This window comes from Typha angustifolia, chromosome 5, assembly GCF_048772165.1.
Source record: "Typha angustifolia cultivar Huaian chromosome 5, ASM4877216v1, whole genome shotgun sequence".
Taxonomy (NCBI): domain Eukaryota; kingdom Viridiplantae; phylum Streptophyta; class Magnoliopsida; order Poales; family Typhaceae; genus Typha; species Typha angustifolia.
The window spans coordinates 6,961,424-6,985,064 of record NC_133243.1 but is presented as its reverse complement, the minus strand read 5'-3'; the positions used below and the strand labels follow the sequence as shown (position 1 = coordinate 6,985,064).

Here is a 23,641-nt window from a genome sequence, read left to right as displayed (position 1 = left end):
CTTGCATTAATGAAAAGATCATCGTATTTAGCCAAGATCGAATGTTCTCAAGCTATGGATGGCAATTGCAACGTTATCCCATGAGATTTGTCAGGTGTACAGAAGGACTAAACGTGTCTGTGTATCAGCTGTTGTGCAGGTTGTGATGTTCATGGAACTTTTAGGGGTGTTGTGTTGGTCATGGATTGTTGTTTAGCAATATGTAATGTAAATGAAGTAAGACGGAATGAATGCCTTTTTATAAAAGATAAAATAAAGAGGAGGACTAAAACGAATAATCGGAAAAGGAATTCACTGAAACGGTTGCAGTTACATGATCCAATGCACTACCACCAAACAGATTGGGCGAAAGAAAACATAAGCAGGTGTTGGAGATAACATTTTCCTTTATTTTTCTTTCTTTCTTTCTTCCGTTTTTTTTTTTTAATCTTATTGACCTAATATTTAACCACTCAAAAGTCTATAAGGAGCCCTGCTTAAGGTTGACTACTAACGGAAGACACAGATAAAATACACTTGTAAATATTAAATGATGCCCCAGAAATTCATCTGGTAAAATAAATATTAGCGGCCCTACTTGCCCTGAACTCATGACAGTAACATTAAAATGTATTGTAATTAAAGCATGTTGACTGATAATACAACACCCCGATCATGTCTTAGAAACACTAGGGAGCAATACATATACATATTGTACATCTAGACCTTACAAAAAAGAACTACTCAGGACTATGATTTCACATCTTTCAACGGACCTCCTTTTTCCAGTTCTGCAACTAAATCTTTAAGAGCCGGAACTTTGCTAGCCAAAGTCCTGTACAATCTAGAATACCTGGCTCTAGTGCCATCAGCTGTTCGTGCCAGGGCAAGCAAGCTAACCGCCTCTGGCAACTGCTCAAACATCTGTTTGATATCATCAAAACTCAAACTAGTGAGAACTGAAGGTCTTGGAGCAACCCTGAGTATTTCACCCCCCTTGGGTTCCTGGACCCGTGCATCAGCCTTGATGACCAGCTCGGAATTGGAGTTTGCACCGCACTTTATGATGAATGGGGCTGTAGAACCTGTGTTGAACTGCAGGACATTCCACTGAGATACTTCACTCTCTTTAGAGGACAACGAATCTGAATTTGAATGAAGACCAGTTACATCATCAAGATGACTATCTCCTTCTGGTATGGCCTGCAGAGGTACAAGATATTGCATTACATTGGTGATTTGAATGATCAGCACATGGTAACAAAAAGCATAAATGCCACAAAAGTAGACAAAAGTCATTTCCATAGAACCAATTTCAGCACCAACAGTTTAAAATGGATGAAACTTTCAACTCAGACAACATACTTGCTATAATTTCTGTCTGTTGCAAATTACACCATGAAAATAGCAATACACACGAGACATGCCAGAAGAAATGGATAAAAATACTGCACAACTTGCACCTGATGAACACAAAGAGCTAGCAAAGCACGGTATAGTGAGAAGACAAAAAGTTTTAAGAGGCGAACATGAGAAACAGTCTTTCAACCATTCATGGAGACTAAATGACTCACCTCAAATGTCAAGTGCACAAAACAGTTAAATAAAGTACACAACTTCATGTGAGTTAATTGAAGCCTTTTAATCACCAACTGTAATAGTTAGATCTAATGTTTGTGTCTCCTTTGTGCAGCATTGCATTAATCAACTCTACAATTATATAAAAGGACATGCCTGAAATATTGTGCCACATCTGAGTTAACTATGAAGAAGTTAGACAAACATGGAACTTCTTTTGAATGTGCATGGAATTTATAGCACAAAGTACAAACGTTGGCCAACAAATCTGCCTTTGTATATAGACATTGCATGCGCAGGTACCTTCACTTTTGTGTTAACACTTAACTGTAAAATAATAGAACAGTGACCTTATTGTTCTGTAGAGAACGATTAAACAACTAATCCCTAGTTATATAGAAAATATTGCCAAGTTAATACTATTCCAAACTAATTACTTGTGTACCTCTACTACTCCACGTGCCTCTGATATCTGCTTCTGGGCACATGGATGATCAATGTCGAGAAGTGAAGGCATCTGTTGCGAGAGTTCATCCAGAGATGCTAACATAGCTTTCTTCTTGGTTTTCGTCAAAAAGCTCACAGAAGTTTGTCTCATTATTTCCTGGTGAAGTTCATGTGTCAATTCTTGAGGTAAGAAAACTTACAACATCTCAAACAGGACATAATACAAGGTTAATTAGCATCAGACCTTGACTTGTTTTAAGATGCTATCTAAAGATATGAGAGATGCCAATCGTGCATCTTCAGCTGCTGTAGAAGGATTTCGGATGGGCGAGCCACCTTCCTCTTTTGTTAACAATGCCGTGTCACTTCGCATTTGTTGTAAAATCTGATAACAGAAGTCAAGAGAGTTAATATACCACAGTTAGCCATATCTACCCTGATGTTCTAGAAAAGAATCATTAGATTGAGAAATAAATAAGAAAAGAAAAAAAGCATTACAAAAATCATGTCAGCTAACTACCTCACTAGACTACATGCTTTTGGTAGTATAGGTTAGACATGGAGGAGTATCTCTCACATGAACAACTACATTTGTTTGCATGAATATCAAGTAACAGAAGATGCACGGATCTATCAAGTTATTGATACAGCTAGATAAGAACAAGAACCATAGATATAAGTGAAAACAAAAACGAAAAATGGAAGGATAAGTTTTTTCCTTATTTGATCATATCAGACAGAAACTTTAGCAGTAGCTAAATTACTGTTCATGACCCAGGATTCTATTTTATCTTCAATCTAGTCACCAATTCAGCGTTCACACTTTTTCTTTTTTCTTCTAAAAGTGTATACCTTGAAATCATTTTGTTATCTGAGCATATATATATGTAGAAAGAGAGAGCAGAAGCAAGCCATGCCAGACAGAAACAGAGAACATGTTCCCACATATTACATAAATATGCATGTAAATATGCAGATGGACATACATGTATAAATGAAGATACACATACAAAACATTCATAGGCAACAAATATGAAACACAGAAAAAGAGAAGAGTATATGTATGTTTGCATGTGCATAAGCTAACCAGTGATAAGTCTTATGAATGAGCAAGCGTGAAACACACTAAAAGAGAAAAGTGTATGTACATCTGCGTTTGCATAGGTTGAGTGATAACCAATACATCATTGAAATGGAAGGCAGAAGAACAACCAGTTACCATAAAAATATAATATTCTGAAACTTTTGTGACGTTTGCATTGCACAATTTAACTGTGACTACTCTACGTAACATCTGATGAGGAAATATTATTTGTACATTTAAAAAGAAAATTGTCCTACAAAACCATCTGTATAACTTCAGTTGAATATTAATCAGCAGATGTTAAGCATATAAATATAGAATTTTGTGGTGAAAATGATTCCGCAAACCTAGATTAGCAGACATACACTTACCTTTCTTCTTTTGTGATCAACAGACTCTAGGGCTGACCGTAGCTTACTAACATGGGCTACCTCTTCAGCCTCCTCCATTGCCAAGGTACCAACTATATCCTGTAGAACACAAAATGACAAGGACGAAGAAGGCGTTATCTCACTGCTCTTCAATCATTTGAAGGTGGTGCTTGAAATATCATAACAGAATGATTTATCTATTGGATAACTATAGAGATAAAAATGATGGCATTTAGTAAAGTATTTTAAGAGTTAAATTGATAGGATAGTACATGCATAAGGAAAATACAAATGTATTTATACAACTCAAATCAATGCAATACATAAGTCTACTTTCTACCTTGAGCATCAATAGTTGGCAAATGCAATAGCTATCGGACAAAATTTAATCAGTGTACTGAATAAGAAGTTGCTCTTTTTGTGGCAACAAGAGGGAATTGTGCCTAAATAACATCAAAGAAATAGGTTTACTGCTCTCCAGTAAAATCTTTTAGCTGCTTAATCATCGAAGTACTCGCACTCTTTTAATCATACTGATCTGGCATGGGGCTGAGAAGTTAATGCAACAGAATTGAGAAGTAGTTCAGCTATAAATAAACACAACCTATATGAGATAGCGGAGGATACTGGCTCCCATAGCATCTTATAACTAAAATTTTCAAATTAACCAATCCATATGTACATGCATGTCAATATTTATTTATTCATTTTTAGGCATCAGACTCTATAAATCATGATGAATGCTAGCATCAGCAAATCACATAAATGATGCATTATTTACACAGACAAAATCAAATACATCCCCAGCTTGTGAGTGGGCTCACTTTTTGTTATTATTAGGAGATATGACGGTAAACCTAGAAACCACGCCATGTAACATACTCCAACAGCATCAATTAGAAGTCATACAATGATATGAATATAAGAAAAGGCCGAGTTGGAAATAGAGCACGTCATATTCACTGAAATTCTTGCATATGAGATATTTTTAATAATGTCATCTTTATAAGTCAGAAGAGTATGGAAGCAAGCCTAGCAATGCAACGAGCCTTGCAAATGTCATGTCACTGCCCTAAGAGCAGATAAATGGGAAATTGCAACGAAAAGAGACATTCTTTTCAAATTGCATCCTTTAATGTCTGAAAAGAGTTTCAATAGTTATTACGAAAAAAAAAACTTTAATGAACTTTATAATAATTCAAAAAACAGGCACCAGTTTTCCTTCTCAGATAGTACCTCTGGCTGTCAATTGACTCTGTTGATTATAAGTTAAAATCTTGTAAAAGGTAAAAATATTCAGTTCGAAGATATCTTTCAAGATGGAGTATTTCACATAAATCCTAATCAATTAAGAAGCTTAATTTAAGTTCTCAAAGAATAACTCTTTCAATTTCAAACGTTCACCATACATGTGCACAAGATCATAGAGATAAATCTTCTTTCTCTTTCTCATGGAGTACACTGGGAAAGGTATAAACAGAAGAATCTAAACCAGCACAAAAAAGAAACAGTCCTATCATAAACAAATCTTTCGAGGATCAACTGTGATTTTTAAAAGATAGAAATCCTACTGCTATCAGCTTCATCCTAGTTTAACAAGTAAATGTAAAGGTGCTAAAGGCCTAAGTCCTCAACAAATCAGATGCCTGCTTCAATGATGAAACCAGAGAGACCAACTATTGCATAATGGAGGCCAACATTACTTCTTACATAATCTAATACAGCCATAGCAATCCTTTATGGAAATATTTAGTGTACAGATTTTGCTTATATAAAGAGGAAGGAAACAAAACATTTTTCTTAATTCTCTTAGAAAAGGACAAGGACTTATAGCAGTTGACAGCTATTGAAATCATAACCCATCAGCATACGATGAGTCATTTTCATAGCAAAAAGTCAAACAAAGAAAGATACATGTTAATTGTTAAATAGTCAACCAATATTACCCGTGGAGAGAATTCCCAACTATAAGCAAGTAAATGAATTTCACTAGAAATAAACAGTGATGCTGATAATAAGGGGAACCTTTAGGTGCTGCAATTGTGATGTGTAAACTCGCTTAGAATATTCAGATAAAAGATGGCCTAAAGCATCAGTGCTATGATGCTGTGCTGTACCAAGACCAGCCATCCACCCATCCATGATTGCAGTAGACAGAAGTTCAAGTTGACCAGTTGTTCCACCTATAGCATCAGCACCAGTAACAGATAGAAAGTCAAAATTCTCAGCAAGCCATGCTCGGATTTGCCGCTGCAGTTCACCAGCTGGTGTATGAACAAATAGAGCAGCCAGAGCCTTATTTCCTGTAGCAAAAGCTTTTGCTTCCTCAGTTATTTCTCGGAGTTTCCCCCCTGTAACATGTTGTCTCCAAGTTTCCTGTCCACGTAAGCTAACATAAATACAAGCCTATCTGAGTAACAGACAGCAAGAAAAGAAAACAATCTCTCTAGAGACAAAGAATAGATGCAAGCTATCTTGATCCTAATAGAATAATGAGGGTACAAGAGATAATTTCACACACAAAAAAAAAAAGGATTGAGATGTCCAACATATACAAGCATTCAGCAAAAAATAAAATATATACTAAAAAACAAGAGTGGTAATGGCATCCTTACCTGCTCAATCCCTCGAAGCTTCAGCACAATAGATGAAAACTTAGATTTCCTTTCTTGCTTTATGCTGACCTTAAAACCATGGACATGCTCATCAACTAATGCTGTCCTAGTGCTGGGATCATTATAAATGGGAGCTCTGCCAGGGCTACTGCTTCTGCTGGAACTTCTACTTCGTCCAGTATTAGCTTTCTCTAAAAAGCGTTCAACAGGGGAAACCTGTCAAACCAAGAAAACTGGTTAGGTATGGACAACCTGACAATAAGAAGGGCAAAAACATAATATAAGAGGTTCATTACCTTAATAGATTGCAACTCAGGAGATCTAGCAAGCAAAGATCTTATGTACAAAATTCTGACCCGCGAAACTAGCATGGTATCCATAACCCTCCTAGGTTCCATCTTACGGATGAAGGAGAAAACAGCATCCCTTATTTCAGCAAGTATTTCATGTTCTCGTGCAGCACCTGCTTTGATTACAGCAGCCAAAACCTGAGACATGGAAACTTAACAGTAAAATTCCCTGGCAAAGAATGCTTCATCCCCGATATCAGATGTTTACATTGATAGGAATCATGTTTGGACAAGATTCAGGAAGAGACATATCACACTACTACAAGCAACAAAACACATAACAAATTACCCATGAGAACTACACAAGTCAGATATTATTTTCTGTTACCAATTTTATTACCATAGCATCTGTATTCCATTTTAGAAGCCAAAACACACTTCTAGCATTGGTACGTACTAGTATTTGATCCATTTTCAATTTAGTGCCCAAGAACAAGTTCTTTTACACTTGGATGTTCATTCAAGGGAGGTATTTCTTTTCCCACATCTAATTGAAAGTTATCTTTCACATACCAACATCAAAAGTTTATTTGCACCATCAGCTATTGCAGCAAAGCTTTCAAATTGATCTGGATCAAAATCCATTAGTGCAGCCGTAAGGTACTCTCCTGCCGGAGTCTTTGTTATCTCATTGCTTGATTTCACAAGAGCTACACTGTTTTCAGTTTTGTCTTGGCCAGCTGACGATGGGAGGACATCTTGTGATCGTCCTTTACTGTTGTTACTCCTGCCAATAGACAGAAAAATAAGTAATATATGTCTCCATGAGGACTAGTAAATTTATTTGTGATTCGCACTAATATTTAGATTACTATATACGGATATACCTGCTTGAATCCTGATCCTCAACATGAGCTAACCTTTTGGCTGAAGGACTTGGAACCTATAAGAAAGCTAATTAATATAATGTTCTATTATACAATTTGCCATGAATCCAGATTTATTGAATGGAGCAGACTTCTACCATATGCAGCTTACCAGAAAGTCAAATTATAAAAAATATATTATTCATAAAGTCAGGTAGATCATGTCATCAGGAATTGAAATTTAAAATAAAAGTGTTTCAAGTTCAAAGAAGTCTAAGCAACTTGATGGAATTGAAGCTTGAATATAAAAAACACACATCAACTTTGTTAGATGTACAGAGCACTTCAATTTGAAGTCCTGTATCCATATCTAGCCATAGGACACTGAAAGAGATATAGTAGGATAGCAGGATGCTTGACCTACCATTATTAGATAAAATAATGAATCTTTGATTAAACTTGAACTTTTCAGATTTACGAGTAAACATAAATCCACTTGAACTAGATACCAATAGAAAGACAATATGGACTTAGCTTAGCATTTCTTGTAAACAAGTAAAATACTTGACCTAATAAAGTAAATAAACTAACTAATTTTTCGAATTTGGATAACTTCAACTTTTAAATTGTATGCCTAAAATAGATGACAATAGAAAGACAAAATGGACTGAGCTCAAAATTTTTTAATAAACAAGCAAGATGATTCAAATTTATGGAGTTTTATCTAGTAATAGATAAGGATTAGAATCCTAATTTATTAAAAGGATTTACTTTGCCCACAAGAAATAATATAGCAGTCAAACTTAAGTAAATATCTCATGCTGGTTTTAACTTTTAACTAAGTGAAAAGGAATGATAACAAAGTCAAACTATTATATAAATTTTTCTATACACCAATAGTGCCAAGGAATGAAAACAGTTTATTAGACAATTGGCTGCAGTGCAGATAATAATCCAACTTAGTATACAATATAATAGACTTTTTTATATAGTACAGCTTCAATCAGCCAAAATACTATTATGGGCTTCTAGCAAAGGATTTGCTTGCTGCAGCAGGAACCCATGCCAGTCAGCTGTTGGCATGACACTGCTACAGCAGAGCAGGCACAAAAACTTGGCATGATTGCAGCAAGGGTCATGCCAACATGGCACAGTTGGTAGACTCCTAGTACAAGCCCCTCTAATTTATAGTTATGCCCAGTGGATAACGGGTGCAACAGCCACTAAGTCCAAATCACAATTTATTTTTTCTACACAGAATGAAGAAACAGAAAGACATTACTGAGTTTCAAAAGCAACCTGAGGTGATCCTCCTAATCCTGCCTTCTCTGTGAGCTTATCAAAGAGCTTCTCATTTTCCTGGTGCAATTTCTGCATTGACCAAAAAATTACAATTTATATGCTAGTAAGCAAATAAATGACTGGGATTAAAAGAATCAATAGATGAAAACAACTAAACAAAAATGAAGGATTTAATATTAGCGGTGTAAACTAGCCGAGCTTGATTGAGTCCGGCTCTAATCAAGCTTGAATTGATTTAGGTATATATATATATATATATATATATATATATATATATATATATATATATATATATATATATATATAGAGAGAGAGAGAGAGAGAGAGAGAGAGAGAGAGAGAGAGAGAGAGAGACTTATCGAGCCAGCTCTAGGGGTGTTAGAATAAACGAGCGGCTCGAGCTAGGCTCGATTTGGCTAGAGCTGAACCAAGCTTGAGCCTTATTATAAGACTCAATTTGAATTTCGAGCCAAGCTTGAGCTGGAGCCAACTCGCTCAAGCTTGGCTCAATAAGCTCAACTTAAATATAATATTATTAATATTATATATACATATTAATATATTATATATAAATATATTTATAACTATTGATCTTTAATCCATAGCTATTATTATTCTATCTCTATCTCCTCAATTTCTCTTCCTCCGCACCAACTCATCCAGCCTCTTCTAGTGACCTCCATCAGCTCGGCCTCAACCTAGACGTCGGCCTCCTCTGTCGCCGCCTCCTCGTCCTCCATCGACAAGTCGTCATCGCCTTTTCTCCGTCAACCTCCTCCAACCTCGGCACATCGTCGCCTCCTTTTCCTTCTGCCTCCTCCACCGGTCTCCTCCGACTCCTCGGGCATCGGCAAGCCGCCACCCTGTCGTCTCCTCCTCCTCCCGCATCAGCAAGCCGCCGCCCCGTCGTCTCCTCCACCTCCTCATCCTTCTTCTCTAATCAAGCTCGGGCTCAACTTTGGCTCGAGTCAAACTTAGCATGGGCTCGGCTCGACTTGAGCTGAGCCGAGCTTAAACGTCTTTTGAGGACTTAAAATTAATTTTGAGCTAAGCTTAAGCTAGAGCCAACTCACTCAAGCTCAGCTTGTTTACACCCTTAGCCGGCTCGAGGTGAAGCTTGGCTCAAATTTAATTTCGAGCATAAACTTCAAGATCAAGCTCGGCTTGGCTTATTTTCATGCCGAGCTCGAGCCGGCTCGATTATATTGACAGCCCTATTTAGTATGAGAAGTTTACCAAATGGAATATGCTCTTGTTAGTTAACAAAATAGTAAACAAACAATAATCTAGCTTACCCCATGTTGATAAACGTGTACAAGCTATATCCTTTTCAATAGATCTTTCTATTTACATGAATAAGCACAGCAAGTGGCTCACTGATCCTGAAGGATGGGACTAAGTCTTACAGTTCCCAAGAGAATAGGCAGCTTAGGCTTCGGGTAGTGCTATAAACCTGAAAGCAAAGGATTATGAGTGGAAGTAAAGTAGGCTCTTGTGGACTTAATACAGATTATAAATTTTCCTTCTCTTACTTCCTCATTTGTGCTGCTCAAGCAGACCTATCCTTTTAGGAGATGAAAGAGCAGTTGAAGTGGACATGCAGAAATGAAAACAACAAAGAACCTTCAGATCTCCTCTACACCTAGTTAAGTATTAGACCACACAAGTTTAGTGGTTGCACTTGGACCAATAACTCCATCTTCAAGGACTGCCTTCTCAGAAGCTAAAGTTCAAATACAATTTGGTCCAATGCTACATCCTATGCTTGAATATGAGAAATTAGTCCAAAACAGCTCTAGTTTGTTGGGAACTGTATGCATTATCATCAAGAATGTGGTCTGGAGTTCAAACAGGTACAACCTCAAGCTTCATTTCCATGTTCAGTAAAAAATCTCTTGAAAATAAAAATTTTGCTTCTGAAAAGAAAGCATCTGATACTGAACCAACAAGGAAAAAAGATATATACTACGATAATTGGAAATTAAGACCTCAAAAATGCTAAATTTCCCTTTTAACTTTCATAAATGGGCATGTCAACTAAAACTTGATCTCCTTTACTATGACATTAGCACTTTGTTTTCTGTTTGAATAAAATATAGAATGACAGAAGAATATTTTTTATTTTTAAAGGTCAAATATTAATGATACAGATTAAAAGATCACAAAGCTAGTGCAAAGTTTGAGATGACATTTGTCAACAAAATGAACCTTTAATTAAGGTTCAGGGCTAACATGAAACACTGTTGTGAAATTCATTATTTGTCACAGCCAATACTTGTTAATTGAGTTTAACATTACAAACCTCAATAAGTGCATCCCTCTTTGACAGTTCTTCTTCTAGTTTCTTGGTCACCAGAGAAGAATCAGCAGCAGCCTCAATCACTTTTGGAGTCAAAGGAACCCCTGAAGAGCCTGATTCAGATCCAAGAGTGGATCTAGCATCGTTAGAATCTATTGCTTCATTGAGCTGAGACTCAATATCCTTAAGCTTTGCCTGCATATGAGAGGAATTGGAATGTGTTATCATTTTACATCACAACGCAATAGCACCACTTGTTCTAGCTAAAATATGTGCGTACTGTCATAGTCATATCTATATAACTCAAATAGGTTGACCACTTGATGTGAAATGTCTGATTCAGTTAGAACATAAATCTATGTTTAATGGCAACCTGTGCATAAATAGAAAATTTATGATGATTACTTTCAGCCTCTTTTGCTGTACAAGATTACAAGTTAGGTACCATGGTTCTCATAACATGGTAGCACAATAATGCAGTACAAAATTTCTCCAAGTATCACATTGCACAGTATTAATTCAAATCAGGAGTCATCATGAAGGATTTATGACATCCAAACCTTTCTTGAACAATTAAAAGAAAAGCACTATAAAGATGAGTAAGTTTAACCTGAAGAGACTGAATGGTTAAATCACGTTGACGAATCTGCATCTTCTGCTCTTGCTCTAGTTGCAAAAGATGAGCAACTTGATTTCTAAGCTGGTTGTTCTGCTCTTTCTCAACCTTCTGCTTATCCGCAAGCATTATATTTTCTGACTGAAACAAAGACAAGAACAACAGTACATAGTTATCTCCTCCTGCTATCAGCTTCTACAAGGGCAAGAAGTCCAAGTTACAATAAACAAACACGCAATTTCCTGACTTAATGTTAAAAGTGTCAACTTTCTACATAAAATATCCATTGCAATACAAACATCTCATCTAAGATAACACCTCCACCCAAAATCAAATTATCTTACAATTAATTACCTAACTCCAATTCCCTCTCATCCTCCTCATGCATCCACAAGCAAGTGATCCCAAGATAAAGATCATCTGTTTCCTTCCTCTTCCAATCTAAATGGACTCCTATATGAAGGAAAGAAAGTTGCTTCTTTCATGACTACTGTGGATTGTAATGTATAACTCTAGACTGTTGACAGAAACTATTAATCAACCAAAGGTTCTTTTCAAGTCAGTCATTTCTTATGAAAATGAGATATTTTTAACCATTGACCCGTCTCCTGCTATTAGTAGCTAATCCAGTAAACAACAGGCATTTTGTAGAGGTCAAAAGTGTTGAAGACAAAAGGTCAAAAAAACAACAAAAAATAAGGGGAACAGATGAGCAACTGTAAGGACCTTCATATCAGCCTGAAGTGTGAAAGAAACTTTCCAGGCTTTCTGAACTTCATTAAACAACAAAATGCACTGATCATCAGCCTCTTTTAGAGCAAGCTTTAACCCTAATACTTCTTTCCGCAAATCCTGCATTTCCTTTTCTTTCTCATGCAATTCTTTCCGTGAATCATTTGCCTGTCACGAAATAGCAAATACAGTATTACAACAGACATATAGACATGTCCTCACAAAGAGCAAAAATTAAAGACAGAATTAGTTACATCTTCTAAAAGAGAGAAGTATTTACCACATCTCTCCATTTCTTAATTGTATCTCGATTTCCGAGGCTTAGTTCAGCATTTTTAGCTCTAGCGGACAAACTAAGGGTGGACAATGTTCCAGGCAGATTTAAAGCACTCGGACATATATGAACAATCAATAAGGTCTTCGAGTTACTATCTGCAGCAGCAAAAGTGAGTGAGAAGCCTATCTACTGCATGGAAACTAGGAAGAATGTAAAAACAAAGTATCTATTACATGAAAACTAACGCACAATTTAGTGAAAGACATGCAATTCAGCTTAAAATACACAGGTTTTCAGTCAATAGGTGTCACAGGTGAAATAGCTGAGGTAGTTCAACGCTGCTGATACAAAGAGAACTTGATTCTTTATAATGATACAGATATTAATATGGGAAACTTGACTAACCTTTTAAAATCATTTATGCCATTATAAGCAGCTGTGACTTGGTCAAGAACCAACTTGCCCCTAGCAAATTAGACAAACCTAATGCAAGAGATCCAGCAAGGAGAGCATGCATTGAAGATATAAGATGAAGCCTAGTTTCAAAGGCATGCCAATGTATGTGGGATACAACTGAAACGAGGGAAGCGTAAAACGAATACTATTAGGATTGGATTAGAGCACCGTAAAACATGACTTTCCATTTATTCACTAAACACGCCAATAACAAATTAAGCAGCTTCTCTCTCAAACAAAACCAAGAAAAAAGCAATCATCACTACAAAACTTCATGGAAAAACAAAATAATTACCAAGTGAGTCAGCTAGGATCTGTGTCAGTTTTGAATTTCCAACAGGCACACTTTCCTTCTTCGAAGTCAAAGAAGACAAAACATCCCCCAACCTACTCAGATTGAATGAAATTTTTAAAAAAAATTAAAATGAAAGAAGATAAGAGAGCTTGATGCAGAAGCAGTACAGTATTAGAAGAATTTTGATGTGTATATAGAAGAAACTAATCCCTTCAAAAGGACAGAAGTTAATAGTCATAAACAAGATAGATGCCAAGCAGGAAGTACCATATTAGTAGATGATTAAATATTTTTCATGAAAGAAAAGCTACACTAAAACTATCACAAACTAAAATTTGTTACATATAGCAAAGATAATTACCTATAACCTCAATTTCAAACAATTATAATTAGTAAAGTATGATGCGAACATCACTGATAGGACTCAATGGCGTGTGTACCAGCGTAGAAGGCACCGACAGTTATTAATCTCTCCTATAGAGATTTGATTATGATTTTTCTTTATTTGGGGTATCTTGTACTTAATTCCATTATATGTCTATATATAGACCCGTTGTATTTTCTTTTAAGGTTAATGAAGATTTTCTTAACTTTGCTCTTTTGAGAATTTTGGTGTAAAACCATTTTTAGGGTGAAGATATGAAACTCAATTCCTTTCCTCCCTTTATTTCCTCCTCCATCTCTTTTTCTCCACCATGTATTGCATCAAAGTAATTCTATAAACCATAAGGAAGAATAAAAGGGGGAATCCAACCATCCAAGGGCTTCTGAAAGGAAATTGGAAGAATAACAACTCAAGTTTCAACCTCCCTAATATTCTTTGTGCCACTAAAGCACATAGGCTCATTTACACTCAACTTTGGTGGCTTCCTCAATGGGGGGCCACCATATGCTAATGCCTTTTCAAGAAGCACAAACTCTTAACCTTGGCACTTCACTCTATGGAGCGTCATCAGAGGATCTTGATCTTGAACTCGTCATCTTTATCAATCTCTTGGAACTTGAATTCCATCTCCTTCAACACTTAGGCCATGCATTCTGCCTCTCCTAACTGTGCCAGGTGAAATCTGGCTTTAAATTGCATATCTTTGTTTAGAGAACCTCATGGTTATGTTGACTCTCTTCTTAAAATTCCACAAAATCTTCTCCCAACCAACTTGATAAGGATTGAAGGTTGACTAAATGTCCAAATGATCTTCGACTTAACCAAGCCTTTGAGAGGGGAATTGACAATGGCTCACATGATGCTGGTTCATAAGAAAGACTTTCAAAAGGGTGAGTATTCAACAGACATTTTACGAGGGGTACTACAAAAGCATGCACCTTATGATGGCATATCTGCAATCTGTACTTTTTATGAAGCAAAGATTACATAATGTACGAACACATGCAATGGAGAATAGTTGTTGATATTCAGCGTAATAGATGTTGGTTAGTCTACCTTCATCAGTGAATATGCCTAACTTGTACATATTAAATTTCCTTTTCTTTACTGACAATATTACAAGTTGTTATTTCTAAGTTACAAATTCCAATTCCAAAACCACAAAATTTTCTCCAAGATTGGACATTAGCTAGTGAAAAGCAAGAAAGCATAATGACAAAAATGCAGAAGTATTACATAGTTCATATGAGAATATGAGACACAACTAACATATTACAAGAACTCAGTAGGGCTGCACATGCTACTTAATGAGACAGTAACTCAAGGAGAGAAGAGTAAGACTAAGAACCAAAGGGAAGCAAGGGCTCTCAGCCCTATTATATCATCTAAATTTTAGCCTTTGGAATTGTTCAAGGAATATCATCAGAACCATAAGTATAATAGAAGCTACAATACTTACGCGGAAAGTGATTTAGACACATGCAAAAAATCTGTAACTTGATCTTTGCTAGCATCTTCTGCAATTAGGCATTCACTTCCAGGCAAATCTATCATAGACAGCTTGCTGTATGTATGTTCTCCAGATACGTAATTGGTGTAGTGTATATGAATAGTAATAATCCTGAAAATAGGAAAGGCATATTGTCTTAGTAAAAGAGATGGCACGTATAGAACCTAATAATGGTCATAAAACTACATGAGGGCAGCCAATCCTTCTAAAATCAGTAATTGAGTTACAAAAGAAAGTTCAAGCACTTTATAGTTTCAATCCATTCATGATCAACAGCGGGAAAAAAAGGAATGTGACAGCTAGAAGAAAGAAAGAGAACTTCAACAGGAGAAAAATTGTGGAACTACATAAATATAACTCTCTGCACAGGAAAAGATACTCGACTCACCAAAATGTATGTAGGAAATAAAGCATTAAATTACTACCAAAATTAAGAAACCTCAGGAATCAAATATGAAAAAACTCTCAACAAGTTAAATACTTCCACTCAGACTACAGCTTGAACGAGGAGTGCATGGTATAAGGCTATAATGTAGACAACAATATCATGTGGTGAAGTGACAAATATTACTACACTATGTGACAACCGAGGTTACTGTAGCCGGATGGCTTATATATGCATTCACATACAGGTGTGATACTGTGGCCTTTGAGGTATCTGCCCCTCGAACTTGAAGTGCTGCTCTTAATACTCTAGAGAAATCCAACGGGTTGTCCACTTTCTCCTGCACAAGTTCTATAAAGGATTCTTGGGAACCCATGCGAACCTTCGTTTGACTGCTTCTAGAATCTGATAGCAAGTCCTGGACCTGTTTTTGGAAGCCCGGACATGACAAAAGAGAATGTCAGGATTCAGTTACTAACCAACTAAAAGAAAAAATTGCGCAGATATTTCATATTGATACACAAAATGGCAGTAATGAAGGGAGGGACAAGCTCAGCATGACAGTTGAGAATTGAGATATGTGAGCACAACATAAATCTGATATATAGAAATTATGGAGAATGCAGAGGGGAAATAAACAGGACAAACCTGGTCATTGTAAAGCTCAAAGGCAGTAATGTAGAATTTATATTGTGCTGTGGAAGTAGTATCTAAATTGCACAGGTCAAAAAGCTCCTCAAAGCTCCGCAGGTATAAACCACGCTCGTGACTAGATCCTTCCTGAAAGGTGATAGTAAGGTTTGTTAGCAATTGAGAGAAAATGAAGGATATAAACCAATGATCACTTGTGCTGCTCCACAATGTACATTGGCTTTAAGCCACAGCATGCATTTCATTAACAATTAGAAGCTTCGAGAAAGTTTTGAATGTAAAATACAACTGAAGTGTGATCTCAAACAATTAGAAAGCTTTCTCCCACCCAAAAAGATCTTCAAATAGCATAAGGCTATCATTAATCATTACAAAAATACTGTTTGAATATTTCCTCTTTCCTATCACTACATACAAACTCATACATATATAAGTGCATAGACTATAGAGGATCTAAACATGTATACACATCATATTGCAAATCAGATTCATTCTTTTAGATAATGTAATACCTACATTACTATAACATAAATATACTGATGTACTCTCCCAAGTATTCTCTGCATGTTGGAATGAAACAAGAAAATATTTAAGTGCTGACAATTTCTTGTGGCTAATTTTCATAAAAAAAAATGATCCCATTCAATGAAAGTAACATAATCATGGAATAGAAAAACCATTTCATTAAACTTGCAAGAGAAAATTACTTACTGGACTACTATATGTAACCTTTAAGACAATGATGTATCAAGGAAAGGACACCTTTTACTGAAAAGATATGGGAACACTTTTTCTTTGATAATATTTTTGGGCATCATAAGTCCAAAAGTTATGCAGAACCTGTCTGCTATGTAGGAATATCATGACTTGTAGAATTTCCAAATATCCAACTTGCAGAGAGCAGAACAAAAAAAAATCTCCTAATCCCAATTGCATTTTACAATAAAAACAATTGTCCAGCAGAAGGAACATAGCAGACTTCTAGGAGAATCCAATGGATCAAAAGAACTGTAAGGCAAACCTACAGAAAGGAACATCCAACAATTACTATGAGCCCTATCAAAATCATTATCGTTATCTTTCAAACAGTCGCCAAACACAATGGAGATGAAAATTTGATGGAATATTTGTGTAAAATCAGGCAACATAATAGGCCAAGACTAAAGGCAATAGAAAAATCCTACTCTATCCAGTGAAGAAAAACAGAACACTTAAAGCAAGGAATAAGCTACAATTGGAGGAAGAGGCGGCAAAGAAACAAGAGAACCATTGTATGTGTCTTTCCAGATCGACTTTGCCCATATGCAAATATAGAGATATTATATCCATCCAGGGCTGATTGCACAAAAGGTTGAACATCCCGAAACAATTCCCCTGCAAGCACATGAATCAAAAAGTTAAGCAAAAGCAGGAGAAAAAGAAGAAACAACAATTTTTTTAGAGTCTGCAAGATCAATTCTTCTACATTTTACAAACTAGAAGCTGGAATTTACCATTTAAATTGTCCTTACCTTGTCCAATGTGAGGCCCATACACTCTATCAAACTCATAATCCTTTTTAGGATTCGTTAGAGAGTCATCACCAGAGTTTACACGGATGGTGAAGTCATCAGGAAATTCAACTGCAGATGGGCCTTCATCTTCAAATAATGGCCTTGTACGACAATATACTTTTACATTGCCTGAAAATGATTTGAGATGTCAACATCCTCAAAGATTAACGAAGAAGTTAGAAAAAACACCAACAGAGAAAAGGATGCAGAAAATATATGGTAATCAAAGATCTAGACAGTAAAGTACCTTTTGATGTTAACAAGTCATTAAACAGTTTTTTCTTCTCATTGATTAAAGGAGTTATTCTCGCTTCATTTTCAAGTGCAGCTTGATCTGGAAAAGAAAAGGAGAGAAGACATAAACCTAGCATAGCGAAGCAGCAGTGATAGAGTAAAATATGACATTAATACAGTATGACTGATGTAGAAATGTAAAAGCTAAATTTAATCTGAAGGCTATAAATTCTGCTTCCTATTACCTTAATCTGATAGCTGACTTGATTTCACATTTTCAGATACCCGACATCCTATTGGTTATAAGATAGGACTAAGGGCCGACATTAATCAGGGTCTAGGGAGCATCCTAAATAGTATTCATTAGCTAAAAAAATGACATATTAGAGAATAAGATAAGAACTGCTCCTATCAGTCATTTAAATGGCGAAAGATAATTAAACTAACTTAAACATCAATTGGTCATTGATGATTCATGTCTACTTCATTTTGCAAAGCCTTCATAATATGATCCCCTTGATTTAGGGTAAACAAAAGTTGGCTAGATAAATAAGGAGAAAACTCATAACAGAGCAAGTGAAGAAGTGGTTCAAGATATTCGCTGCTTGACATGAATCATGATATATGGTTGTGTTACTGTCATTAAGGTATACCACCATATATCAATATCCTGAGCATTCGTATTGTTGATGCATGGTATATGATATGCAGAGAATATATATGTGATATATCATGTAATTCATGAGGTGTTTCAATAATTAAAGACATCTTGCTGAAGAGACATATGGAGAATTCCGAAGAGAACAGAATCTTCAGTTGTCTCATTTGGCCGGAGACAAATCAGTCATGGACAAATATTTATAAAAAAATAGTGAGTACAGATACTAAAAGTAAAAGGCTAAAAAAATTACAAAGGAATATCAAGACAAAAGTATGAGTAGGAAAGCCACACAGTGAGATCAAATGCATTGTACATTCCAACAATAATAACTATCAAGATGTAGGCTACTAAGGCTAGACACTTTCCCTCAAATCTATACTGTTGGATTTAGCAGTTCTAAGACCGACAAATATGAAGAAATTTTACAATAATCATGTTAGTAACTGATTAAAGTACATCACAAATAAAAAAAGATATCCTCTACTAATACAAGAAAATGAAAAACGACAGAGGTCACTTGAACTAAATTAAATGAATGTTGCAAAGGAAAAGGACAACCAAATAACTATATACGGAACCAGAAAAATAGCATCCCCAAATGCCATACCTAATTTGCGTGCCTTATCTGCAAGAAAACCCAAGTAACGAGTAACTCGATCAAGTTTTGCATTAGAGTACTCGCTAAGGTCATTCGCTTCCTGTCTCAATTTCAAGTAATCTTCTCTAGCATGCTATAACTCCAATTTGATGATGTTGCAAGATGCACACAAAAGAAGGTGATGTCAACAGAGACAGTAAATTAAAGAGGCAAACTTAATTAGGCATGAATATTACTCACATGAAAATAAATAAATAAATAACATCGAAATATCAAAGAGGCTGCTCTTTTATTTTGGGTAAGGATCACCAATCACCATTACTGCCTTAAGGTAACAAGATATCTCCAGTGACAACATAAATTCTTATAAAAGAAACTACCAGCAGTAATCTGTAGGTACTTAAAAATGAATATTGAATAATCAGCAAAATCTAGTATCTTAAGTTTGTGAGAATTATATGGACAAACTGATTGGTATCAACCCTCTTGAAGGTTCATACTGCAGAATCAACTTCACGTTTAAGCTTAATAACAGGATCCAAAGCCATAGGCCCTTGAGTTGGCCCTGTTAATATTTTTTTTCTGTTCTACAGTTCAACAACTCATTAATTTTCAAACTAGCTGTAAGTATGTAATGGATGCAATCTGTTATTGAGTAAAAGGCACATATTTACCCAAAGCAGGTACTGTCATGAGTGCTCTGAGCAAGAGTTTAGTTACTCCTTCAGGATCTCTGCATATAGCACACAGATAGATGAACCTTAAAGTACATGGGTTTCTTTGCTCAGATCTTTCTGCCCCTTAGAGTTTTGTTATTCGGAAGTTGGAAATGATGCAGAATAACAATAAACAATCACATTCAACTTCAAATAGCTTTCTTTCACCTTAGGTCATCAAGCTGAAATCACAATTTTCATTTTTCAAAAGCTTTTAGAATTTCAGCCCTTCTCATTCCGGAGTAGCCAAGTTGCAGCTAAACAGATTTTTCTCACCACCATTTATAAAAGCTTGCAGGAACCATTGAACTGTAATTGGAAAAACTTAAAAAAATTGGCACTCATCTTCATGTCTGAAATATGAAACAATGATCGCAGCAATCATGCAAAAGTAGCTAGCTAGTAATTTATAAACAGTTAACACCAAGCAGGAAGATAGATAATTAGTCAAACTAGAAGCTATCAATAGCTTCATTGTAATTATTGTAACAGTGGTTTTCTTCATTTCTTTATTCCAAGATTAGTTCTGTGATGGTTGTATTATTCCTGCAAGGCAAGCAGAATACAGATTGAAGTAATATGCTTGAGGATTATATAGCATCAAACTCCACACAACAACACTAATACACCAAAACAACTAATTGAGCTCCTAGATAAATGCATTGCTAGCAACTCAACCTAATCACGCATTTCTTTACGGCTCCACATCTTTTACTCCGATGATTATGCATCAAAACCTAGAGTGCAGTAGTTCAGATTTCCTATAAATCTTTTCTGTGTGAAATCCATCTGGAAAAAAAATAATTTCTGATACATCCAAAGTCAAGATTGAAGAACCATGCACAAATTTTCATATATCAATTAACTTATGCATTCGGTAAAAATTATGATCATCAAAACTTTTGTCAGCGACAACATAGAAATATAGGCCCCCAACTTATTTTTATGGAAAGATAAGAGCAAAAAATCACGGTGAGACCCATAAAGTTAATAGGTTACATAGTTGTTCTTACAAAAAGAAAAGATAAAATGAGAGAGATTCATATCTGATGAACATATTGACGCATTTGGACTTTAATTATGATCCTCCTTATAATCTCATGAATGCAGCAATTCAGTGGATACTATTACCAATTTATCCCAGTTATGGCAGGAAGTTTAAGGTATTCTCAATTCTTACAATGGTTTGATAATTCACCAAAGATTCAAAAGTTTCCCCTGCAGTCAGCATGAAAGCATGAGAATCAGGAACAGGTTGATTATTATAAGTGAAAACTAATACCAGCTTATCTAGTGTTCTTCTGTTATGTTAAATCTTTTCCTTCCCATTTTTATTCGACGATTTGTGCAAAGGTTTTGTCAGTTTTCTTGTATTTTCAGGTTCCAATCCATTCCTGCACTATTGGTTGATGCCTACTTCTGACAATTATCCATGTTTTAACATCCATCCAGCAAAATTCTTCTCAATTCCTGTCACCAGTGATATGGCTTTGTGCTCTGTTGCTGTGAACAAGTCTATCACATCTTAGAGTAGTGAACTCACCTAACAATACACATCTGTCTTTGCTTGAAATTGATTAACCATTGTCAAAATCTACTACTGACTAAGAATAATTCCAGAAAAAAAAAACTACTACTTTCAGAAGTCATAGAGAATCCATGAAGAATACGTTATATACTTGGTGCTCACACTTTTCAAAGTTCAAACTTCAATTCCCATTCAACTATATGCTGCCATCTTATCCAAGTCCTACACATCTTATAATGATGATCCCTGAAATGAAACCCAACACACTGAAACCGTGGAATCATTGAGTTCCCTTAATCAGTCCTGAACACAGCGACCCTTTCCAGCTCGAGAATCATACACTAACCACACTGGAATTCTCAGTTGCGTCATCACTGATCCACAGACGGCAAAAACCTCATACAACCCTAAAACCGTAAGAATCATTGAGCTCTTGAAGCCCATACTTCTCCAAGTTTCATTCCAGCTCAAGAGCATCCAATTTACACACTTTTCCCACATAAAATCCACATTTCGCAAGTAAAGAACAAAGAACATCAAAGTCTCAGCTGTAAAGGCAAACAAACCTTGACTTGATCCTTGAGCTTCTGGACCTTAGCCGCGACGGACGGCCTCGGAGTCTCGGAGCGCGGAACGGGCAACAGCGGCGAGCCGGGCAGCCTCCTGACGGGTGCGACGGCCGCCTCCTCGCGGTCGAACGACCTCCTCGGTTCGAACCCGGGCAACTCCCACGTCCACCGGTTCTTCTGCTCCGCCATTGCCGGCTCCCTCGATCGAAGCCCTAGATCAAGATTTCGCGGGAAAGGAAACCAACTGTTAGGGTTTCGTCGAGGCCAGGGGGGCGGGGGAGGGAAGGAGGACGGAAGCCTATCTACAAGTTGCGAGACGCGAGAGAGGGAGGAGAGACGGAGGCCAGAGGTTTTTTTTCCACCTTAGCTTTCATTTATTTTACTGCCCCCTCGAAGCGACTCGCGAGGCTCTTGTGTTACGCAGTGTACCTTCTCTTTTCTTTTCCTATTTTGGCCCTTCCCTTCTTCTTAGTTTGAGTTTTGATGCTTCCCTCCTTTTCTTCCTCCACATTTTTGAGATAGCCCCAAATTGTACCATGAAATGGGGTGATGACTTGGGTTTCGTTGTTGGTTGAAACATCCATTAAAATAAAGATGACGTGTTTTTTTTTGCATAAAAAGATGAAATTAATTTCTTTTGATGCTCCTTCGACCCTTTTGTAACTTAATTACATTTTATTTTATTAATTATAATAAACTGTATATGTTAATTATGTTCACTCTATTATAATTATATTAAATTTTCTTTAAAAATTCCATGCAATTCTCTCTATTTTCTTAAATCAAAAAAAGATAATCCGATCCACCAAACCCTTTTCCTTATTCACTCGTTGCTAATTACTCAAGCATGGCAGCTAAATGGGTGGATGACATGTGTCCAAGTAGATCTCCATTTCATTAGGTATGAATACAACACCTATGCATGGGTGGACAGTATGTGCCCATGACCATGAAAGAAAATGGATATGGCTTGGCTACTTATGTTCCAGTGGGCAAACCTATCATTCATGGCATAATTTAATTACCACATAATATATTTTTTCCTGTCTTTTGTTATTGTATAATATATGATTATTTTAGCAACCAGAATAAACCAGAACCATATAAATGCGAAGGCTGCCAAACTTGCATGCAGCGATATGTATGTGATTTAGCATGCATGACGCGGCAATTCGTTATACATGCATTGTGCTCGTATGTGGATCAATATCTGATACTGATATCGTCAATGGAATAGTGCTTAGATAGTTCAAACTTGAACTGTTTGAGTATTCTTGAATTTGAATTTCAAGTTTTTCCACGATATTGATTTGCCTGTGACACCGTTAAATTTTCATTTCTTTTACTATATATATATTGAATGATGTTAAACTTATGATACAGTAAGAAAAGTTTAAAAATTACCATTTTTTACTCGATAATCTGGACCAATGGAAGCATAAATATATAGAAAAATAATATACTATAATAGTATGATATATTTTTTAATATATCATTAGTTCACAGGTGATTCATAGTCTTGTAATACTACATAAAGATGCTAGTACTCACTCCCTAGTAAATAAGTCATAAATTACCAAAATGTCTCATTGTACTAATATATTAAATTATCAAAATCTCAAAATAAATATTTTCTCCAATAAG

At 36.0% G+C, this 23,641-nt stretch overlaps 1 protein-coding gene across 1 annotated transcript; it reads right to left on the bottom strand.

The window, feature by feature from the left end:
• Positions 1-591: 591 nt before the first annotated feature.
• On the bottom strand, positions 592-22,402 carry LOC140759963 (kinesin-like protein KIN-14L). Its single transcript, XM_073096694.1, has 23 exons — positions 21,995-22,402; positions 19,194-19,317; positions 17,939-18,025; positions 17,650-17,820; positions 17,406-17,512; positions 16,136-16,267; positions 15,733-15,911; positions 15,052-15,213; positions 13,208-13,299; positions 12,460-12,611; positions 12,174-12,347; positions 11,442-11,588; positions 10,835-11,026; positions 8,530-8,601; positions 7,252-7,307; positions 6,938-7,151; positions 6,371-6,562; positions 6,075-6,290; positions 5,485-5,835; positions 3,460-3,558; positions 2,249-2,389; positions 2,003-2,161; positions 592-1,182 (listed from the first exon to the last, which is right to left on the bottom strand). Exons 1-23 carry the CDS (start codon positions 22,184-22,186, stop codon positions 730-732), a joined length of 3,864 nt encoding a protein of 1,287 aa, XP_072952795.1. The 5' UTR covers positions 22,187-22,402; the 3' UTR covers positions 592-729.
• Between the last annotated feature and the right edge of the window lie 1,239 nt (positions 22,403-23,641).